At 38.8% G+C, this 19,337-nt stretch overlaps 1 protein-coding gene across 1 annotated transcript in view; it reads right to left on the bottom strand.

The window, feature by feature from the left end:
* The window catches only part of LOC114024307 (sodium/hydrogen exchanger 9B1-like), a 55,391-nt gene that overhangs the window by 5,710 nt on the left and 30,344 nt on the right, over positions 1–19,337 (bottom strand). The window contains exons 7-10 of the mRNA XM_027837301.1: positions 18,568–18,674; positions 17,856–18,005; positions 1,114–1,222; positions 198–334 (exon numbers count right to left, since the gene is read on the bottom strand). Coding sequence (XP_027693102.1) covers positions 198–334; positions 1,114–1,222; positions 17,856–18,005; positions 18,568–18,674 — 503 coding nt within the window. The remainder of the gene's footprint in view (positions 1–197; positions 335–1,113; positions 1,223–17,855; positions 18,006–18,567; positions 18,675–19,337) is intronic.

Consider the following 19,337-nt stretch of genomic DNA (forward strand, 5'->3'; position numbering starts at 1 on the left):
AAGTTGATGCTGAACCTGTAACGAACGTGCTTTAGCCATCCAGCTTCCTGAACTGTGCTGGTTCCCTTTCTTGTTGTGATTAGAAACACTGTCTATCAGGCTTCTAGTAGAGAACTCAAAATGACCACCATGATGGAGTAATTCCAAGAACCATATATAAGCAATTAATATCGTTAATTGCTCTTTCCCCTCCTTACCTGCACAGTGGCTTTGGGGATCCATGACAAGGCAACAAAAATTTTTTCCTTATATGAAAAACCAGCAAAAGACACCAATAAGAATGTGACAGTAATTCGAACCAACAGTGACAAGCTCAATGTACCAACACAGAAGCCTAGAACAAATCCAAAAAGCCTGAGTTAATAATTGAAACTGGCAACATATTAGTCAAGAAGAACTTCTTGAGGATAACTCATTGCAAAGAACAGCAATAACATCTTAGTCTTAGTTTTAATTTTTTTTTTTTAGGCAATTGGGGTTAAGTGACTTGCCCAGGGTCACACAGCTAGCAAGCATCAAGTATTTAGTTTGAGGCCGGATTTGAACTCAGGTCCCCCTGACTTCAGGGCCAGTACTCTATCCACTGCGCCACCTAGCTGCCCCCCAACACCTTAGTTTTGCATTCTGTTTTTTATGTTTTAAAGTTTTTGTCTTTTAGTTTTTTAATTTGAAAAAATACAGAAATGTAAATATGATTGAATATAAAACAAAACTTATTGTTGCTGGCTCTGAGAAAAATGATTCCATTGATGGAGTACAAAGTAGTATCAAGTTATGGTGGTAACACAAATACCAGCAGAGGCAACATTTCTGTCATTCTATGTCAACAGACACCTAAGCTTTCATATAAAGAAAGGTCCTTATCATGTCAGCTGAGCTTTTTAAATGATCTATGGATAGAAATCTGATCTGATTTTATGTTCCCAGATCATTCAGATTGGCTACTTCAGGCAGTATTTGTTTACAACACATAAAAAGAAATGGATGTGCTGAATATAGCTTGTACTGCTAGACAGGTAAAAAAAGGGGCCCTAAGGGGGACAATGTAAAAGAAACTCTGAAGTATTATATTATTCAATATTTCTAAAAACTCCTTCTCCTCTAATATATTACCAATAGTATTTGATTCAAGACTCGTAACAGACACCTCTGCTCCAACCAGGCCAAAAAGAAGCGGTTGAAAAATGTGCCATGTTCTTGCAATTATATCTTGCACTCTTGCCTGTGAGAAAAGGAAAATAAATGGATAAGTTATTAGAGAACTGAGCCACATCAAATGTAATTTTATTTTATTATAAATATTTGACAGCTCAATCTTGAAATAGTCCAGTTTTGGGAGAGTAAACCTTTTCCAACCCATTTGCATCAGATTGATTATTTATTTTTTTTAATTTGAAAATAAGTTTTTATCTGTTTTTTTAACAGCAAAAATTACAAAATGTATTTCTGATTCAAGCTTATCACAAAGTAATAGTTATAAAAGCAAAATTAAAATTAAAAATAACCAAAATTGTACCTAAGATAAATCTACACTGACATGAAAACATGTTGTCATTTAGAATATTTTAGCAGTTTGGACAGAACTGTTGTTGTTTGTCCTTCATTCTTTTTATTATTATTATTATTATTATTATTCATTTATTTTTAGTTTTCAACAATCACTTCCATACGTTTTTGAGTTTTAAATTTTTCTCCCCCTCCCTCCTCACCTCTCTCCCCAAGACAGTGTGCAATCTGATATAGGCTCCACATATACATTCCTATTAAACATATTTTCACATTAGTCATGTAAGGAAGCGTTAGAACCAACAGGATGAATCATAAGAAAGAGGAAATAAAACAAAACAGAAGAGAAAAAAAGAGCAAATAGTATGTTTCGATCTACATTCTAACTCCATAGTTCTTTCTCTGGGTGTGGATAGCATTTTCCCAGATTGATAATTTAGTAGACTTGTTTTTGTACTGCTCTAGATTTAGAGGAAAGGCAAATGTAGTATAGAGTGAGCCTTGGAGCCAAGAAGACTAGGGTTCGAGTCGAACACATACCGGCAGGGTATTCCTAGCCATGTCCTTCACAGTTGGCAAGATAGCTCTCTCAGATAAAGACACACAGAAGGGACTGACCTGTTTTGGTAGAGGAAGTTCCTCACCGGGACATCCCCAATCAACAAAATTACAGGTCCAATCTTCATTCTAGCCCCTATCTCTCTACATTCGGAAACCAAAAAAAGATGAGAAAAAAAGCAAAAACAAGACAAAAACAAGAATTTTACCAAGTGGTCATTCTTTTAGGTGCATTTCATCCTTGTGAAACATGCCTGTTAATACTGTTTTCTCTTTCAACTCTTGTGTTTCTGCTTTCACATCTGCAAATGAGGAGGCTGGACTGACTGCTGAGACCTCTCATGCTAGGGAACTTCTGCATCCATACCAATATTCCTTAAATACCCTAACTGTCCAGTTGCTCAGCCTAGTCACTTCCCATGATTTCTTCTTCCACTCTACCACAGCTACACATAGGGATGGCTATGCCCTTGATCTTACCAACACCCCCAAGAGTTCCACTTCCGTGTCTAAGAGCTCTGAATTTCCTCTCTCTGATCAAAATTGCTTATCTTTCCACCTCTCCCTATACTTCACTCCTCTTAAACTTAGTCGTCTTCCTCACCATGACTTCCAATTCCTTTTTTCCCTCAATTCTATCCCAGGCCATCATCTCTACTTTGGCTACACTCTCCTCTCTTGCCAGTGTAGATCCTTTGGTGAACCAGTTCAACTCTGCACTATTTGCTCTTCTTGCATCTTTAATTTAGTTCCTTCAACTTCTTGTAGCTCACACCTTGCCAAACTCCAACCCTGGATTTTCCCATTCTCTGCCTCTTTCAATTCTTCTTGTCAGCTGTTCAATTGAGCACGAAACCATGCTGTTTGGATCCACTACAAATACATGCTAGTTAATCTCAACTGGGCCCTTACTTCAGCAAGGCAATCCTCCTACTCCCCCTCCCTAATTGATCACTAATCCCATTCACCACAGTAATTGTTCCAAACCTTTTTTTAAGTCTCCCACACCACCTCTCAACTCATACTTTATAAAAAAATTGAGAACCCCCTCCTCTTCTTGTCTCATCATCTCACATTTATCTGTCATCATTTCCCACTATGTCCTCCCCTACTCCAATCTGATGATGAGGTTGCCCTTCTGCTCTTCAAGGAAAATCCCTCTACCTATACTTTTGATCCCATCCTATCTACTACAGCAGATTGCCTCCACTAGATTTAAAGTTGAAAAGAATCTTTGAAGCCATCAATTTTCAGCTAAACTCCTCGAAAAAGCCAACACTTTTTCATCTCTCATGCTCTTTTAAACTCTCTGCAATTTGGCTTTTAACTTTATCATTCAACTGAAATTTAAATCTCCACAGTTAACTAATGATTTTTCAGTCACCGAATCTAATGGCCTCTTCTCTGTTCTCTTTCTTCTTGACTACTTTGTAACCTTTGTACTGTTGACCCCTTTCTCTGCTTGAATTCTCCTCCTGACCTACTCGTCTGATCATTCCTTGCCGATTTATTTTGCTGGATCTTTATCCATATCACATCCACCAATAATGGGTGTCCCCAAAGGCTCTCTCCTGGGCTATGTTCTCTTTTCTTTCTATACTCTCTCATTTGGTGAGCTCCTCAGCTTCCATGGATCTCTAGAGAGATGGTTTCCAGATCTATCTATCCAGCCCTAGTTTTTCTCCTAAGTGTCAGTCCCACATCACGAAATGCCTATTGGATATTTTGAACTGGATGTCCTATAGCTCAAATTCAACTTGTCCAAAATAGAACAATGAACCTCTTTGGGGTTCTTAACCTTTTTTGTGTCATAGATCCCTTTGGCAGTCTGGTAAAGCCTATAAACTCCTCAGAATAATATTTTTAAATATATAAATTGCAGAAGAAAGTAATTATATTAAAATCTATCTGTCATCCATCCATCCATCTATCTATCTATTTATCTATCTATCTATCTATTTATCTATCTATCTTTCTAAAAACAAGTGCATGGACCCTGGGTTAAGAAACCCTGCCCTAAGACAATACAAAATCCTTTGTTTGACACATGACATTGACATGCCTTTTCACAACCTGACCCCTTCTTCCCTTTCTAATTTCATTTCTACTGCCCTCTATACACTATGATCCAGCTAAACTGACCTACTAGTTATTCCTTGCACATGACATCCGGTAAGAGTCCCTGTTTTCTTTAAGACTCAGATCAAACACCTATAGATGGTCTTTTCTGGTCTCCCTAACTGCCAATGCTATATCCTCTTAGGTTTCCCTACCTAAAATGTGACACCTAGAAATGAACACAGTATTTCAGATATGGTCTGACCAGAGTCGACCTTTCCTTACCTTGTGGTAGATGCTATAAATTATAATGTTAGGTTGGGCGGCTAGATGGCACAGTGGATAGAGTGCCAGGCCTGGAGTCGAGAAGACTCATCCCCCTAAATTCAAATCCGGCCTCAGACACTTATTAGCTGTGTGATCCTGGGCAAGTCATTTAACCCTGTTTGCCTCAGTTTCCTCATCTGTAAGATGAGCTAGAGAAGAAAATAGCAAACCACTACCACAATAAATTTTGGGCTGCCACATCATGTTGTCTCATATTTAGGTTGCAATCCAATGAAGCCCCTAATCTTTCACATGAAATCTGTTAATAAAGATATCCCCATCATATATGTATACACACACACACACATATATATTTTTTGCTTTTTGGTGAGGCAATCAGGATTAAGTGACTTGCCCAGGGTCACACAGCTAGTAAGTGTCAAGTGTCTGAGGCCAAATTTGAACTCAAGTTCTCCTGACTCCAGGGCCAGTGCTCTATCCACTGCAGCACCTAGTTGCCCCCCCATCCTATATTTGTACAATTTTTTTAACTCAAATGTGAAAGTTACCTTCCTAGAACATAGGTTTAATAATGTCAGCCCCTTACTCAATAAACTCCAGGGGCTTCCTATCACTTCCAGGGTCAAAGAGAAAACCTTCTTTTTGGCTAATAAAACCCTTCATAACATGGCCCCTTCCTACTTTTTCAGTCTTCTTACACCTTACTCCCCTCCATATAGTCTAAGATCCAGGAACACTGGCCTCCTTATTCTTCCTTGAACAGGACACTTGATCTCCCAACTTGGTGCCTTTTCACTGGCTGTCCTGCATACCTGAAATTCTCTTTCTCCTTATCCTCATCTTCTGGATTCCCTAGTTTCCTTCAAGTCTTAGCCAAAATCCCAGTTTCTATATGCATTCTTTCCTGGTTCCTTTCAATATTAGTGCTTTTCCTCTAAGACTATCTTCAATTTACCTGCATACATTGTCTATGTGCATACTTGTATGCATGTTGTTTCCCCCATTAGAATATGAGATCTTTGAGGAGAGGGACTATTCTTGTCTTTCTAATTTTCAGGGATTAGCACAGTGTCTAGTTGACTTAACTTGAAATTTCGTCTTACTGGATAACTGGCCTATCATTCCAGGTTGTTGATATCTTTGAGAATCATGTTCTTTTCATCTAGAAGATGGATAAGCACACCTATTCTCCATCTCAACCTCCAGCTCTGTAGCATCTGCAAATCTCAAAGGCAATCCATCTAGGATATTAAAGCTTAAAACTGCATTAAGCCTTTTGGGATGCTCTGGGAAGACACTGACAAAAATGTCTGCCAGAATGTGTCCAAGACAGAGCTTTTAAACACTCTTAAGTGATTTCTTAAGAAAGACAACTTCCCAAGTTGAGCTGGGTCATTAATCAACACTTTTGAGTCCTGACATTCGACGGGTTCAGAATCCAGCTAACTATATTATCATCCAGATCATAAGGAGTGCATGAATGAAGTCTGATCATGTCACCTATGGAACTTCCCCGATTGATAAGTCTAGTGATCATACAAAAAAAAATAAAAAAGAAGTATAGCATTAGGTGAGAGCTGGGCTTGGAGCCAAGGAGACTTGGGTTCAAGTCCTGCCTGGCACATACTGGCTGGGTGATCCTAGCCATGTCCCTTAGCCTCACAGTTGGCAAGGCAGCTCTCTCAGATGAAGATACACAGAAAGGCCTGACCTGTTTGGGTAGAGGAAGTTCCTCACTGGTACCTCCCCACATCAACAAAATTACAAGTCTAGTCCCTATGCCTCTACATTTGGAAACAAAAGCAAAAATGAAACAAAAATAAAAATTTTAAAAATAGTCATACTTTCAGGTGAATTTCATCCTTGTGAACAAATCTATTAACAGTGTTTTCTCTTTACCTAATGGATTTCTGCATCCTCAGACTTGTTTTTAATTGAACACCTACTGCTTTGTAGTAATCATTTATTTTCTTCCAAAATAAGACCCATCCCTTTATTGGTCCATTCTAGAGTTTTGATAAGCATTAACAGCAAGCTCATTGGCCTACAGATCACAGACCATCCTTTCTTGACCCCCCTTTTGCTTTTGAAAGTTGGGATGTTCGCTTCCCCTCTCCCCGTACTCCTAAGGGGTCTCTTTTGTACCCCTGATTTCTTAGGGAACATCACTAGTACAGTGATCACATGCACAATTTCTATCAGTAAAACTCACTAGGAACAAAAGACCTTAACAACCACAATTGCATCTGGCCTTCCTGTCTCCCACAGATCAACTGCTCTTTGTTCCCGATTGTGTCTTTGAAGTCCAACACCATGCCTCATGCTGACACAGATCCATTTACTAATATTACTGAGGACAAGGGGCAGCATGCAAAACCTGAGAACACCGCAAGGTGGAGATGCACGCTTGAGCTGTTCAAGCGCACTGCAACTTTGTACACAGGAATACAGGAGACTGAGTGGCTCTCAGGCCTGAGCGCCTTTCTCAGGTCCTCTACACAAGTGCAGACAGTATTGGCTTGATTGTACCTCCCCATCCTTCTTTTAAGCGCCTTAGTCTAGATAGATTTCTTTTTGGGATACAAAGATTCCCCTAATAATTCATTGTTCATTTGCAACCTGTCTGTCCCCCTTCCATTGACATTCTGATAATTTTTTCCTCAGCTTTGAGACCTAAAAGGATTACTCATTTGCATATAAGTGAGCTATTTACAAAAAGGAAAACAAAAATTAACAGTCCCCATTAAAGCTTCTGAATAGCAGAAAATCCATTATTCTGAGTTGCAGTCTGAAACCTCACTTCCCTACTTTCCCCCACCCCAATCAAAACTTGTGTTCCCAAAGACTGTGCGGGTAGGGGATGACACTCCCCCAGAATTTTGGTCTCACAAGTAAAGGATGTGGGCTAGATTCTGTCACCTGACTGGGCTTGTAAATGACCACCACTTGCTGCCTTCATGAGCTTTCCTTGTCTTTCTAGCATTCAGAAAGATGAAGCTGCTGTGAGACACATCACAGTGTAGTCATTGCAGTGTTTTCTGGATCTTCTGCTATTATGCTACATTGGGGGGGCGGGTTAAGAAATCATCACTCATGCCAAAAGAGGAACCACATTCTAAATATGTATTGCAAGCTTGAACTGGAAAAGAGAAAGACAGAGTCCCCTCTCTCAGGAAGACTGTCCCTATAGCCAGAGAGAGGGGGTGGCCAGACAAAGAACTGCTTCTCTCTTTTACAATTCCCACCAGAGTTTATGCCCTCACTTGACCCTCTGACTTGGCACTTTCCATTAGCCACATACTTTCCTCACACTTAGACCCACTTCCATCTGTTTTTGGCATCTAGTAGAAAATAAGGAGTAAAACAAAGAATATTTTGCTACAGAAAGGGCTGTCATAACAAGTGTTGCATAAAACATGTACTTCTCCTTTCCCTTCATAGGGTGTCTATAACCTGACCTGTCAGAGTAGCCTGGGGAGGAAAGGGAGACTAATTGATATCTACAAGGGCACATATATACTTTCTATCTTGGAGAGACATATGTTCAATAGCATTGCTTTAACTCTATATGCATTTTGGCACCTTTTAGACTCATTCACTGAAAGACTTTGGATTATATACTCTCTCCAAAAGCCTCATTCAAGAAAAGTGCATTGACCTGAGTTCTACCCTAATAAATCTCTCTCTCTCTCTCTCTCTTTCTCTCTCTCTCTTTCTCTCTCTCTCTCTCTCTCTCTCTCTCACACACACACACACACACACACACACAACACACACATAAGATTTATACTGCCTGCACCACTGGGCAGTGCTGGGGTACTACTCTGAAAACAGGTCCCAGTGAATCTATGCTTCAATTCAATTCAATAAACATTTATTAATTGCCTACTGCATGCCAGGCACTGTGCTAAGTACTGAGGCTACAAAAAGAGGCAAAAGATAGTCCTTGCCCTCAAGGAGCCTACAATTTAATGATGGAAACAACACACAGGGGCAGCTAGGTGGCGCAGTGGATAGAGTACCGGCCCTGAAGTCAGGAGGACCTGAGTTCAAATCTGGCCTCAGACCAAACACTTGACACTTACTAACCATGTGACCCTGTGCAAGTCACTTAACCCCAACTGCCTAAAACAAACAAAAAAAAAGAAACAACACACAAACAAATACATACAAAGCAGGCTATATGAAGGAAAAATAGGAAATAATAAACAGAGGGAAGGCACTGGAATTAAGAGGGGTTAGGGAAGGCTTCCCAAAGCAGGTGGGATTTTAGTTGGGATTTAAAGGAAGCCAGGGAGGTCAGTAGTCAGAGTAGAGGAGGGAGAGCATTCCAGGCATGTATGACAGCCAGAAAGGATGCCTGGAGCCAAGAGATTGAATGTCTGGTTTATGAAACAGCCAGGAAGCCATCCGTGGATGGAAGAATATATGTAGGGAGGCAGTAAGAAACCACTGGAGTTTATTGAGTGGGGTTGGAATGACATGATCAGACTTGTATTTTAGGAAAATCTCTTTAGTGGCTGAATGGAGAATGGATTGGAGGGGGGAGAGACTTGAAGAAGGCAGACCCACCAGCAGGCTATTGCAGCAATCAAGGTGTAAAGTGATGAGGGTCTGCACAAGAGTGATGTTGGTGTCAGAAGGGAGAAGGGGCATATTTCGAAGATGTTATAAAGGTGAAATCAACAAGCCTTGGAGCCAACTTGGATACAGAGAACGAGAGATAGTGAGCTATCCAAGATGGCTATAGTATGACAACTCACTTAGGACCTAGTGCCCTAGAACACTCAGGTTTGAGGATCTCCTCACTCATTCAACAGGGATTCATTAAACACCTACTATGTGCCAGGCACCATGCTAGGCCCTGGGGAGACAAAAACAAAAACAAATTGACTTTAAGGAGTTTATATTCTATTGGAGGAAAAGTAAATGCAAAATGAATGCAATGTAATTTGAGGGAAGGAGAACAAATGGCACTTGAGCTACGCTTTGCATGGAAGTAGGAATGTCTGAGGTGGAGATGATGAGGGAGTAGAGTATATTCCAGGCATTGGGAAAAGCCTCTACAAAGCCACTAATGTGGGAGAAAGCACGTTGTATGTGGGGAGCTAGCAGGAAGAGAACAATTTCACTGTAATGTAGAATTCACGAAGGAGAAAAATGTGCAATAAATCCTAGGAAGTCAGATCATGGAGGGCTTTAAATGTCAAGAGGAGTTTGTATTTTATCCAAGAGGCAATGGGGAGCCCACTGGCACCTCTTGAACAGGAGAAGGGAACGGTCAGACCTAAGCTTTAGAAATATTGATTTGGGGGGCAGCTAGGTGGCGCAGTGGATAGAGCACCGGCCCAGAAGTCAGGGGGACCTGAGTTCAAATCCGGCATCAGACCAGACACTTGACACTTACTAGCTGTGTGACCCTGGGCAAGTCACTTAACCCCAATTGCCTAAAAATAAAATATAAATAAATAAATAAAATAGAAGTATTGATTTGGCATCTGTGTGGACGACAGATTGGTACAGACAGGGAAATCAATTAGGAGGCTAGAGGTGATGGTGATGGCTACTTGGGTAGGAAGGGAGACAAATATGAGAGATACTGTACAGATAGAATCAAGACAGCTGATTATCTATGAAAGGTAAGTGATTGACACGGACACCGGCTCTCACAAGCGTGATGAGTTCAGAATGATTCTAAGCTTGGGAGCCTGGGGGACGGCAGAGCCAGTGCTATCCTCGACAGAAATAGCACGGTCTGGAAGAGAAGTGTTTTGTGTAAAGTGTGATGCATTCTATTTTGAACATGGTGAGTTTTTGGTGCTTGTGGGACACCAATGACCAATTAGAGATGACCGGTCAGTTATATAGAATAGGAGTTTAGGAGCAAGATTAGGGATGAATAAATATATCTAGTGAAGGGAACCTTCTTATGGATCCCCCTCTACGATTCCAACTTCTGTTTCGGAATAATAAGAACACTACCCTGGAAGTACAGGCTATAGTGATTCTATTATTAAAAGCCCTTCGGAGAAATCAAATGTGACCCACATAAGCTCTCTCACCTGCTCAATGACTTCCTTCTCAAAGGAAAAAAACAACAACAAACCCTTCTCAATTCTTTATACGCTTCCCTCTTCCTCTCTTCTAGGTAAGTGTTCAATTAGGTCTCCCTTAGATTTACCAGGTTATCAGATAAGGGGTACCTCACCAACTAGTCTCCTTTGGGTACTTGCTTAACTCCTTTACTACTTCCGTCTGCTCTGCTGGGAAGAAGTCAGACCTGAGAGTTGATGGGCTCAAGATATAGAATGAGACATTTTTTTTTTACATAGCCAGTATGGGAATAAGAATTTGTTTTGTTTGATTATGCTTATTTGTTACACAGCTTTTGTTTCTCTTTTCTCTTCTTTCCCTACTTAGGGGAGTGGATGAGAAGGAGAGATATAAATTCTTGTTACTGGAAAAATTTTTTAAAAAAGACCAAAGAAAGGAGTCCCATTTGACTCTCTTCCTCCTTCAAGAACTGCTAACACAGCAACGGCAATATAATGAGACATCCTAAAAACATCAGCCTAGGTTCATTTACCGTTTATGTGCTAACTGCAAGCAGACCCAGCATATGAGAGAACTTGAGACCCTCATCAAGGCTCCTGGGAGCAGCTGCTGACTTCCTGCCCTTTGTCCACGCCAGGTCAACTGCCCTGTCTTCCTGATATCTGCTACGTACTGGAGTTCTTTAATGCTCCACTTACTTCTCTATAGCTGCAAGGTCAGAGACAGACAGATTTCCCCAGGAAAAAGATACAGTAGGGTTGAAACTTTAGGGGTATAAATTTTGAAACTGAAGGGAGATCTCTTTTGCACTTCTATGACTGGGCAATAAGAACAACGCATATGAGAGAGCTAAATGATCTCTAAGGTGCTTTCCTTAGGACTTATGATTCTAGAAAGCATGGAGGAAAAGTACGAGATGGTATCTGCGTGCCAACTAGAATAACAAGGAAAGAATCCTGGCCTTACCTAAGAATTAGAGCCAGACTTGAGAATTAGTTATTGTGTTAGAAGCCTAAGAGTCAAGCCTCTGCCCCAGTGAAGATTCTCCCGACATCCTGTAATTTTTTTTCTGGACATGATGAACAGACAGCAGTCCAAAGAAAAAGAAAAGCAAGGAAGCAAAATGGCTCTTTCATGAGGCTTTACAAATAGCTGAGGAAAGAAGGAAAGTGAAAAGTAAAGGAGAAAGAGAAAGATATATCCAATTGAATGAAGAATTCCAGAGAATAGCAAGGAGAGATAAGAAGGTTTGCTTAAATGAGTATTGCAAAGAAACAGAAGAAAACAATAGAATGGGAAAGAAGCATTGCTAACAATAAGGTTAGTGGAAAAGATCAATTTATGTCCCAATCCAAAAGAAGGGCAAGAATGTTCCAAGCAAGTGAATTCATTTCATATGCCAGCAAGGTTATGCTTAAGATTCTGCAAGCTAGGCTTCAGCAATATATGAACCAAGATTTACCAGAAGAGCAGGCTGATTTTTGAAGAGGCAGAGGAACTAGAGACCAAATTGCTAACATTTGCTGGATTATGGGGAAAGCAAGGAAGTTCCAGAAAAAAAAAGAAACAAAAAAACATGTATGCTTCACTGACTTCAGTAAAGCCTTTGACTGTGCGGATCACAACAAAATGTGGTAAATTCTCAAAGAGATGGGAATACCAGATCATCTTACTTGTCTCCTGAGGAACCTGTACATGGGTCAAGAAACAACTAGTAGTCAGGAAGCAACATGGTGCAACTACTTGGTTTAAGATTGGAAAAGGACTATACAAGGCTGTCTATTATGACCTTATTTATTTAACTTATATTCAGAATATATAATGAGAAATGCTAGGCTGAATGAATCAAAGCTAGAATTAAGGTTGCCAGGAGAAATATCAACAATCTCAGATATGCAGATGATACCATTTTGATGGTAGAAAAATGAAGAATTAAGAAGCCACTTGATGATGGTAAAAGAGGAGAGTGTAAAAGCTGGCTTAAAGACATCAAAAGCCATCAAAAAAAAAAAACTAAGATCTTAGCAACTGGTCACATCACTTTCTGGCAAATAATGGAAGAAGAAATAGAAACAGTGTCAGATTTTACGTCCTTGGGCTCTTCAAAGATCACCACAGATGGCAACTGCAATTATGAAATTAAAAGATTCTTGCTCCTTAAGGAAAGTTATGGCAAATCTGGACAGCATACTAAAAAGTAAAGACATCACTTTGCTGACAAAGGTCTGTATAGTCAAATCTATGGCTTTTCCAGTAGTAATGTATGGCTGTGAGAGCTAGACTATAAGGAAAGCTGAGTACTGCAAAACTGACACTTTTGAATTGTGGTGCTGGAGAAGACTTTTGAGAATCCTTTGGAGAGCAAGGAGATCAAATAAGTCAATACTTCAAGAAATTAATTGAGACTGCTCATTGGAAGGTCAAATATTGGAGCTGAAGCTTAAATACTTTGGTCACATAATGAGAAGACAGGACTCATTGGAGAAGTCTCTGATGGGAAACATCAAAGGCAAAAGGAGAAGGAGACAGCATAGGGTGAGATGGATAGATAATGTCATGGAAGCAGCAAACATGAGCTTGGACAGACTTTGGGAGATAGTGGAGGATAGAACAGCCTGGTATGTTGTGGTTCGTGGGGTCATGAAGAGTCAAACATGACTGAATGACTGAACAACAGCAGACCCTAGCTTGTTTGTCTGATCTTTCCTGCCTTAACTAACCTCTTTAGCCTTGCATCTTTGTTTACCTAAACATGGGGTTCCTCCAGAGCCCTCTTATGTAGACTCCTCTTACCAACCTTCCTGGTCACCCCTTACCCAGTTCTGCCAATATCCTGGTGTAATAGGTAAAGAGAACTTAAAACAAAAGAGCAGAAGATGAAAAATACACACACAGTAATGCAGGGATGACTACTCAGTCTAAGAAGAGAGCAGACTGGAGAAACCATCATCTTTCTAGGTCAACAACAAAGGAGAATTCCAGTAAGGGTGTAAAGGAAATGTTTATGTGAAAAAAAAGGTATTTTGGTACTTTGCTAGTTCTTTAATGTTTCAAAATTGTTTTGCTTATCTTTTCCTCCTGAGATGCTTTTCTTCATGGAGATAAATTTTCTTCATGGAGAAGCTTTTGAAAGGAAAACTTGGAGGCAGAGAGGAAAAAAAAGGTGGTGGTGGGGGGGGGGGGGAATGTGTGATTAAGGTGATCACTGTATGTAATCATCCATTCCTCCCTACTGCCAAGATTGAATGCTGGGTGTTCGTACTACTGCGTGTCCAGGGAGATGTTATTACTCCTCCTGATATTTTGCTTTCGGATTCAAAATGACTTTCATTCTCCCAGACCTTGACTATACCACATGTTCATAGGAGAACAGAGTTCCTGGATTAAACCAAGCCAAGCAGACAAGATTTCCTGATCCTGAAGATTCATTTTTTTTTCATGACATACAAGTTGCCATCTTAATATAGAGGGACAGGTTCCCCTGCATAAAAGTGGGTGATGATGGTATGGACAGGTAAAAGACTTTTTCCTTTTTGTGGACGCACCTACATTCTTTATGGGTGTGGTAGAGAGGTCATCTGGATTCCTGCCTCCTTGTGCCCTGGACTAGATTTTTATATCAGCTTGGCTGAAGGTTACAAAAGTAAAATCATTAATACAAAATATTTTATAAATTTATCACAAATGGTTTGTCTTTGCCCCCATTTCCCATTAATATTATCTCCTTTGCAACTTCACATGATCTTGAAAGAAAACACCTGTATTATGTTTTTAAAATACTTACATAAAGCCAGAAAAAAAAATAAATTATGTTATTTAGACTTTCAGGTGAGTGATGACCTACCATTCTTTGTGAAATATGAATTGCCCACTCAGTTTAAACTTTGCATTCCCAGAAAATGGGAAGATAATTTAGTTTCACTGCATGGCACGTGACCCAACCCCAGCTTCAACAGATGCAGCCATTGTTTCTGACTGATTGTTCAATAAATTCTAGAGCACAAAGATTATTGAGTGTCAGAGTTCTGTGATGTCCCTTTGGGCTGCCACTGTTATCCAGAGTCTCACAAATTTATACTACAAGCTTGGGTGCTTTCAGATAGGGTTTTCCTTGCACTCAACCTCCTCCCCATCAGCAGTTCAGACACTGCCAGTCCAAATACCTCATTCCAGGTGTCCCAGCAAAACGACCTCCCATACTTCTATGGAGTACTACCCTGACCTATCTCTCCTTCACAGGTTTTCAGCAGAGTATAGAAAAAGCAAAGAAGATTTGACCTTGGTTACTGCTATCTCCTTCAAAAGAGAAGCTTTTGGGGCAGCTAGGTGGGGCAGTGGATAGAGCTCCAGCCTTGGAGTCAGGAGGACCTGAGTTCAAATGTGATCTCAGATACTTGACATGTACTAGCTGTGTGACCCTGAGCAAGTCACTTAACCCTGATTGCCTCACCAAAAAGCAAAAGCAAAAAAAAAAAAAAAAAAAAATGAGAGAGGCTTTGGGGAAGCTAGGTGGTGCAATGGATAGAGCTCTGGCCTTTGAGTCAGGAGGACCTGAGTTCAAATCTGACCTCAGTCTTGACACTGACTAGTTGTGTGACCCTGGGCAAGTCACTTAACCCTGATTGCCTCATCAAAAATAAATAAAAAATAAAATTAAAAGAAAGAAGCCTTGCTAATACTTATACACTCTGCAAAAATGCAATGGGAGGTATAGGAGCACTTTTCTTCTAACGCGTCAAGCACAGGTTTGGTACTTTTCAGGGATGTCAGCTTCCATTTTAGATCAATTTCTTAACAGCTCTGCAGTCTTTTTATGTCCAAAGACATCATTTAATACTTTTGACAATAAGCTAAATATTTTGGGAGAAAGCAACGGTTTCTTGGTGCTTTGTGGGACCATTTAGTGTCCAGGGCAGCATTCCATTTCATAGCTTTGGCTTCTACCATTATTTCAATAGCTGGAGAATGTCCAAAAGAAGGCAACCAGGTTGATGAAAGTCTTTGAATTTATGATGCATGAGGAAAGGCTGAATGAATTAGGTAAATTTAACCTAAAGAAGTGAAAGTTAAGAGAAGTGTTAACTATACTCAAGTATTTGAAGGGCTGTGGCTTGGAGAAAGGGCTAGAACTTGCCAGTGGGGCCCCAGACGATAGAATAAGGAAAGAAATTTAAACTAGAGGTAAGGAAGACTTCCTACCAATGAAATGGTAAGTAGTCGAAATAAAAAGATTGCCCCCAGAGGGAGGGGATCAGCTTCGAAAAAAGCAAAAAGTGACTAGAGATGAAGGTGTGTCACCCAAAGGAGAAGTTTTTAAGATGTCATCATCTATCAAATATAGCAGAGAAGCAGGGGATGACAATAATTGATATAAGAGCACTGGTTCTGGGGAAGATAGAGTGGAATTATGTAGGGAATTAGAAATTGTCTCAGAACGCCAAGAATAGAAAGTAGACAGCATGCCTTGTCCTTGCTATTCTCCAGTGCCATATTAAGGGAGGCTGCAGATACTTTAGGTCTAGAAGAGAGACTGGAGCTAAACCACTGCCTGGGGTTGAAAGAGATTACCACTGGCACCCACGATGGAGGAGAATCGGAGAACCATAACTCCGGTGGGAGCCTTCTGTCAAGGATCTTTCTCACCCTGTACCACAGAAAGCATTCTTAAAAAATAGAAATATGCTACAAATAGTGATTAATTTTCAAGGCCCCCTCACCAAAACCTATTTATTTCACAGGGCATGTATCAAATTAGACATTTCTCTACTTCCTGTTAGTACACTGTGAGACTATTAACACACAATAGGGCCATCATTTCAAAGAGAAATATTTATTTTCATAGTAAAGAACATACGCTTGGCTTGTTTGTGCTTTCACCGCTGTCCTTTGAATCAGAAAAGTAACAATACCCCCACAGTTTGTATCAAAGTATAAACAAATAAGAGGATAAACACCTAAATGACTCTCTAAAAACCCTATTTTCAATTATAGATGCTTTCTACTACTTTCATTGTACTTACAAGGAAAAATAGCAGAAAAGCAGGAAAATTACTTTCTATTTGACAAAATTATAGGATTGTCACTGCTGGACTAGATTATATACAAATTAAAGTTATTGTATAACGGACAATGGATGAGACATCAAAAGATATGAAGTTCTCAATAGAAATGCAAACAAGTAACAATTGTTCAAATTCTCTAATAATCAGAAAAAATAAGTTGGAACAATTGTATGATATAAGCTGACATCCACTAAACTGGCAAAAATTGATAGAAATGACAAAGATCAATTTTGGTTAGGCTGTGGAGAAAAGGGAATATTATACTTGGGCAGGGATACTATGAATGAAAGGAATCTTTTTAGAAAGGAACATTGTCATAGAATGACCATGTTATTCATATGATAATATTTGATCTAGCAGTTTCCCTACTAGGATTACACTGTACAGAAAATGCTGGAAAGCAAAAAAAAAAAAAAAAGGACTTATTTGTGAGAAGATATTTATTACAACATTGTAACGGTTAGAACAACCATATTATTCATATGATCATCATTGATCTAGTAATTCTTCTACTAGGACTACACTGTATAGACATTACTGAAAGGCAAAAAAATAGGTGCATTTGTGAGAAAATACTTATTATTTAGTTACATTATTTAGAACAGCAAAAATGGCAAAAACAATAATAGCTGAAAACAATTCATGGATCCATGTAGTGAGGAATGGTCAAACAAATTGTATCACAATTGTACCACAACTGTTAATCACGACTGAACCCAATTCTTATATTGGGTTATAAGACGAATGCAAAGAAGGTTGGGATGATGTATGTAAAGTGATGTAGAGTATTTTTAAATAAAGCAAAATCAAAACATAGCATACATAATGATAATAATGATGAAATCTGAAAAAATACATTGAAGACAGACTTCAAAAGGAACAATGAAGATTTTAGTTATTCTTTTTTATTTTAATTTTAATTATTTTAATTATTCTTTTAAAAGCTATTTTTCATAAAAAAACAAGCTTCAAATAATGGAGTTGATTGTGCTCTCCTCTCTCATTTTTTATTTCTGTGTATTTTAATGACTTTTTTTACTGATTACTAAGTTTAGAACGTGTTTCAACTAGCAGAAAACAATACTATTGCAAATTACTGTATTGCAGTGATATTGTGGGTTAAATTGCCTTTTATGAGTTAACAGAGGATCCTAACATCCCATTTATAAAATTATTTCTATTGGAAACTGTGTCCTGAATTCCAAACAACTGAATAACTAACAAACATTGGGAACACAGTTCATTGGGAAATTGAGAACTGCTTGACCATTCATTATAGAAATAAAAAGCATGCAGTTGTTATATTAAGTATGCTAGCAAAGAGTTCACCTTTTCCTGGTTCCACCCCAACGCTGAAACAAAGGTCAACACTACGGTGGCCAGTCCTCCAGCTCCTTGTAAACCAACTCGATTGCTGCCTATGACAGCCACAACAGATAAACTCAGGAGGAGGAATGCTCTCTTCCAGGCAAGTATAGTCTAGGGTTAGAGACAAAGATATTTAAAGATTAATTTACATTAAACTCTCAAGAAAAGTTTTGCATTATCTATGAAGTTTTACTATTCATGACATTTCTATCTCCAGTAACCAGGTTAAGAATAGCTGAACATTCTGTCTCTTTTCTCACAAAAATCTTTAAAGCAGAGCTGCCACCTAGCAGCAAAATCAACATATTTGTAATAACTGCCTTGTTTTCACCATCTTGGTACTAGTAACCATGAAGGTTTTAGTGGGAGAGAGGAGAAGAAATAGGACTTCCTATTCCAAACAACAGCCTCTGAATAATTAAGAATTGACTTGCAAGTAAATTAGATTAAATAAGTCAACTTAAATCAATATTTAAGGATATACCTTTTCTGTAATGGTAAAAGAGACCCCTGTGTGTAAACTCTGTTACCAAGCAGTAGGAATCTGAAACTTCCTTAAAGAACAGTTTTCACAAAAATAAATGTAGTGATATTTTATGTCTTCCCAAATTACAACTTTTCTTATTAAATGCTTAAACACCACATTTCATCAATAGATTTATTTCCTATTTACCTGTTCATTACTTGGAAAGTAGCGAACAAAATATCCCATAATAATTCCTCCTGTCACACCAATTACTATTTCATAAAAACCCTTGATGACATTCTTATATACAGGACCTATAATAAACAACACATTATTAGGGGACCATTTTATTTTATTTTTAAAAACATTTTATTTCTTCCCCAATTACATGTAAAAACAATTCAACATTCATTTTTTTTAAAGTGTTGAGTTCCAAATTCTATCCCTCCCTCCTTGAGATGGTAAGCAATCTGATACAGATTATACATGTGCAATCATGTAAAACATTTTCATATTGGTTATTTTGTGCAAGAAGATGTGACAAAAAAAATTGAAAAGCAAGAAGAAAGGAAGAAAGAAAGGAAGAAAGAAAGGAAGAAAGAAAGAAAGAAAGAAAGAAAGAAAGAAAGAAAGAAAGAATGAAAGAAAGAAAGAAAGAATGAAAGAAAGAAAGAAAGAAAAATGGTATGCTTGAGTGGTATTTTCAGACATCAGTTCTTTCTTTGGACACAGATAGCATTTTTCTTTTTTTCTTTTTTTGTATGAAATAATTGTTATTAATTTATTTTTATTTATCAACAATCATTGCCATAAGCCTGTGAGTTTTATTTTTTTCTCCCCCTCCCTCTCTACCTCCCTCCCCAAGACGGCACACGATGTGATATAGGCTACACATATACATTCCTATTAAACATATTTTCACATTAGTCATGTTGTAAGGAAGAATTAAAACCAATAGAAGGAACCACGAGAAAGAA

The sequence above is a fragment of the Vombatus ursinus genome, unplaced genomic scaffold, assembly GCF_900497805.2.
Source record: "Vombatus ursinus unplaced genomic scaffold, bare-nosed wombat genome assembly UNPS02014821.1, whole genome shotgun sequence".
Classification (NCBI taxonomy): Eukaryota; Metazoa; Chordata; class Mammalia; order Diprotodontia; family Vombatidae; genus Vombatus; species Vombatus ursinus.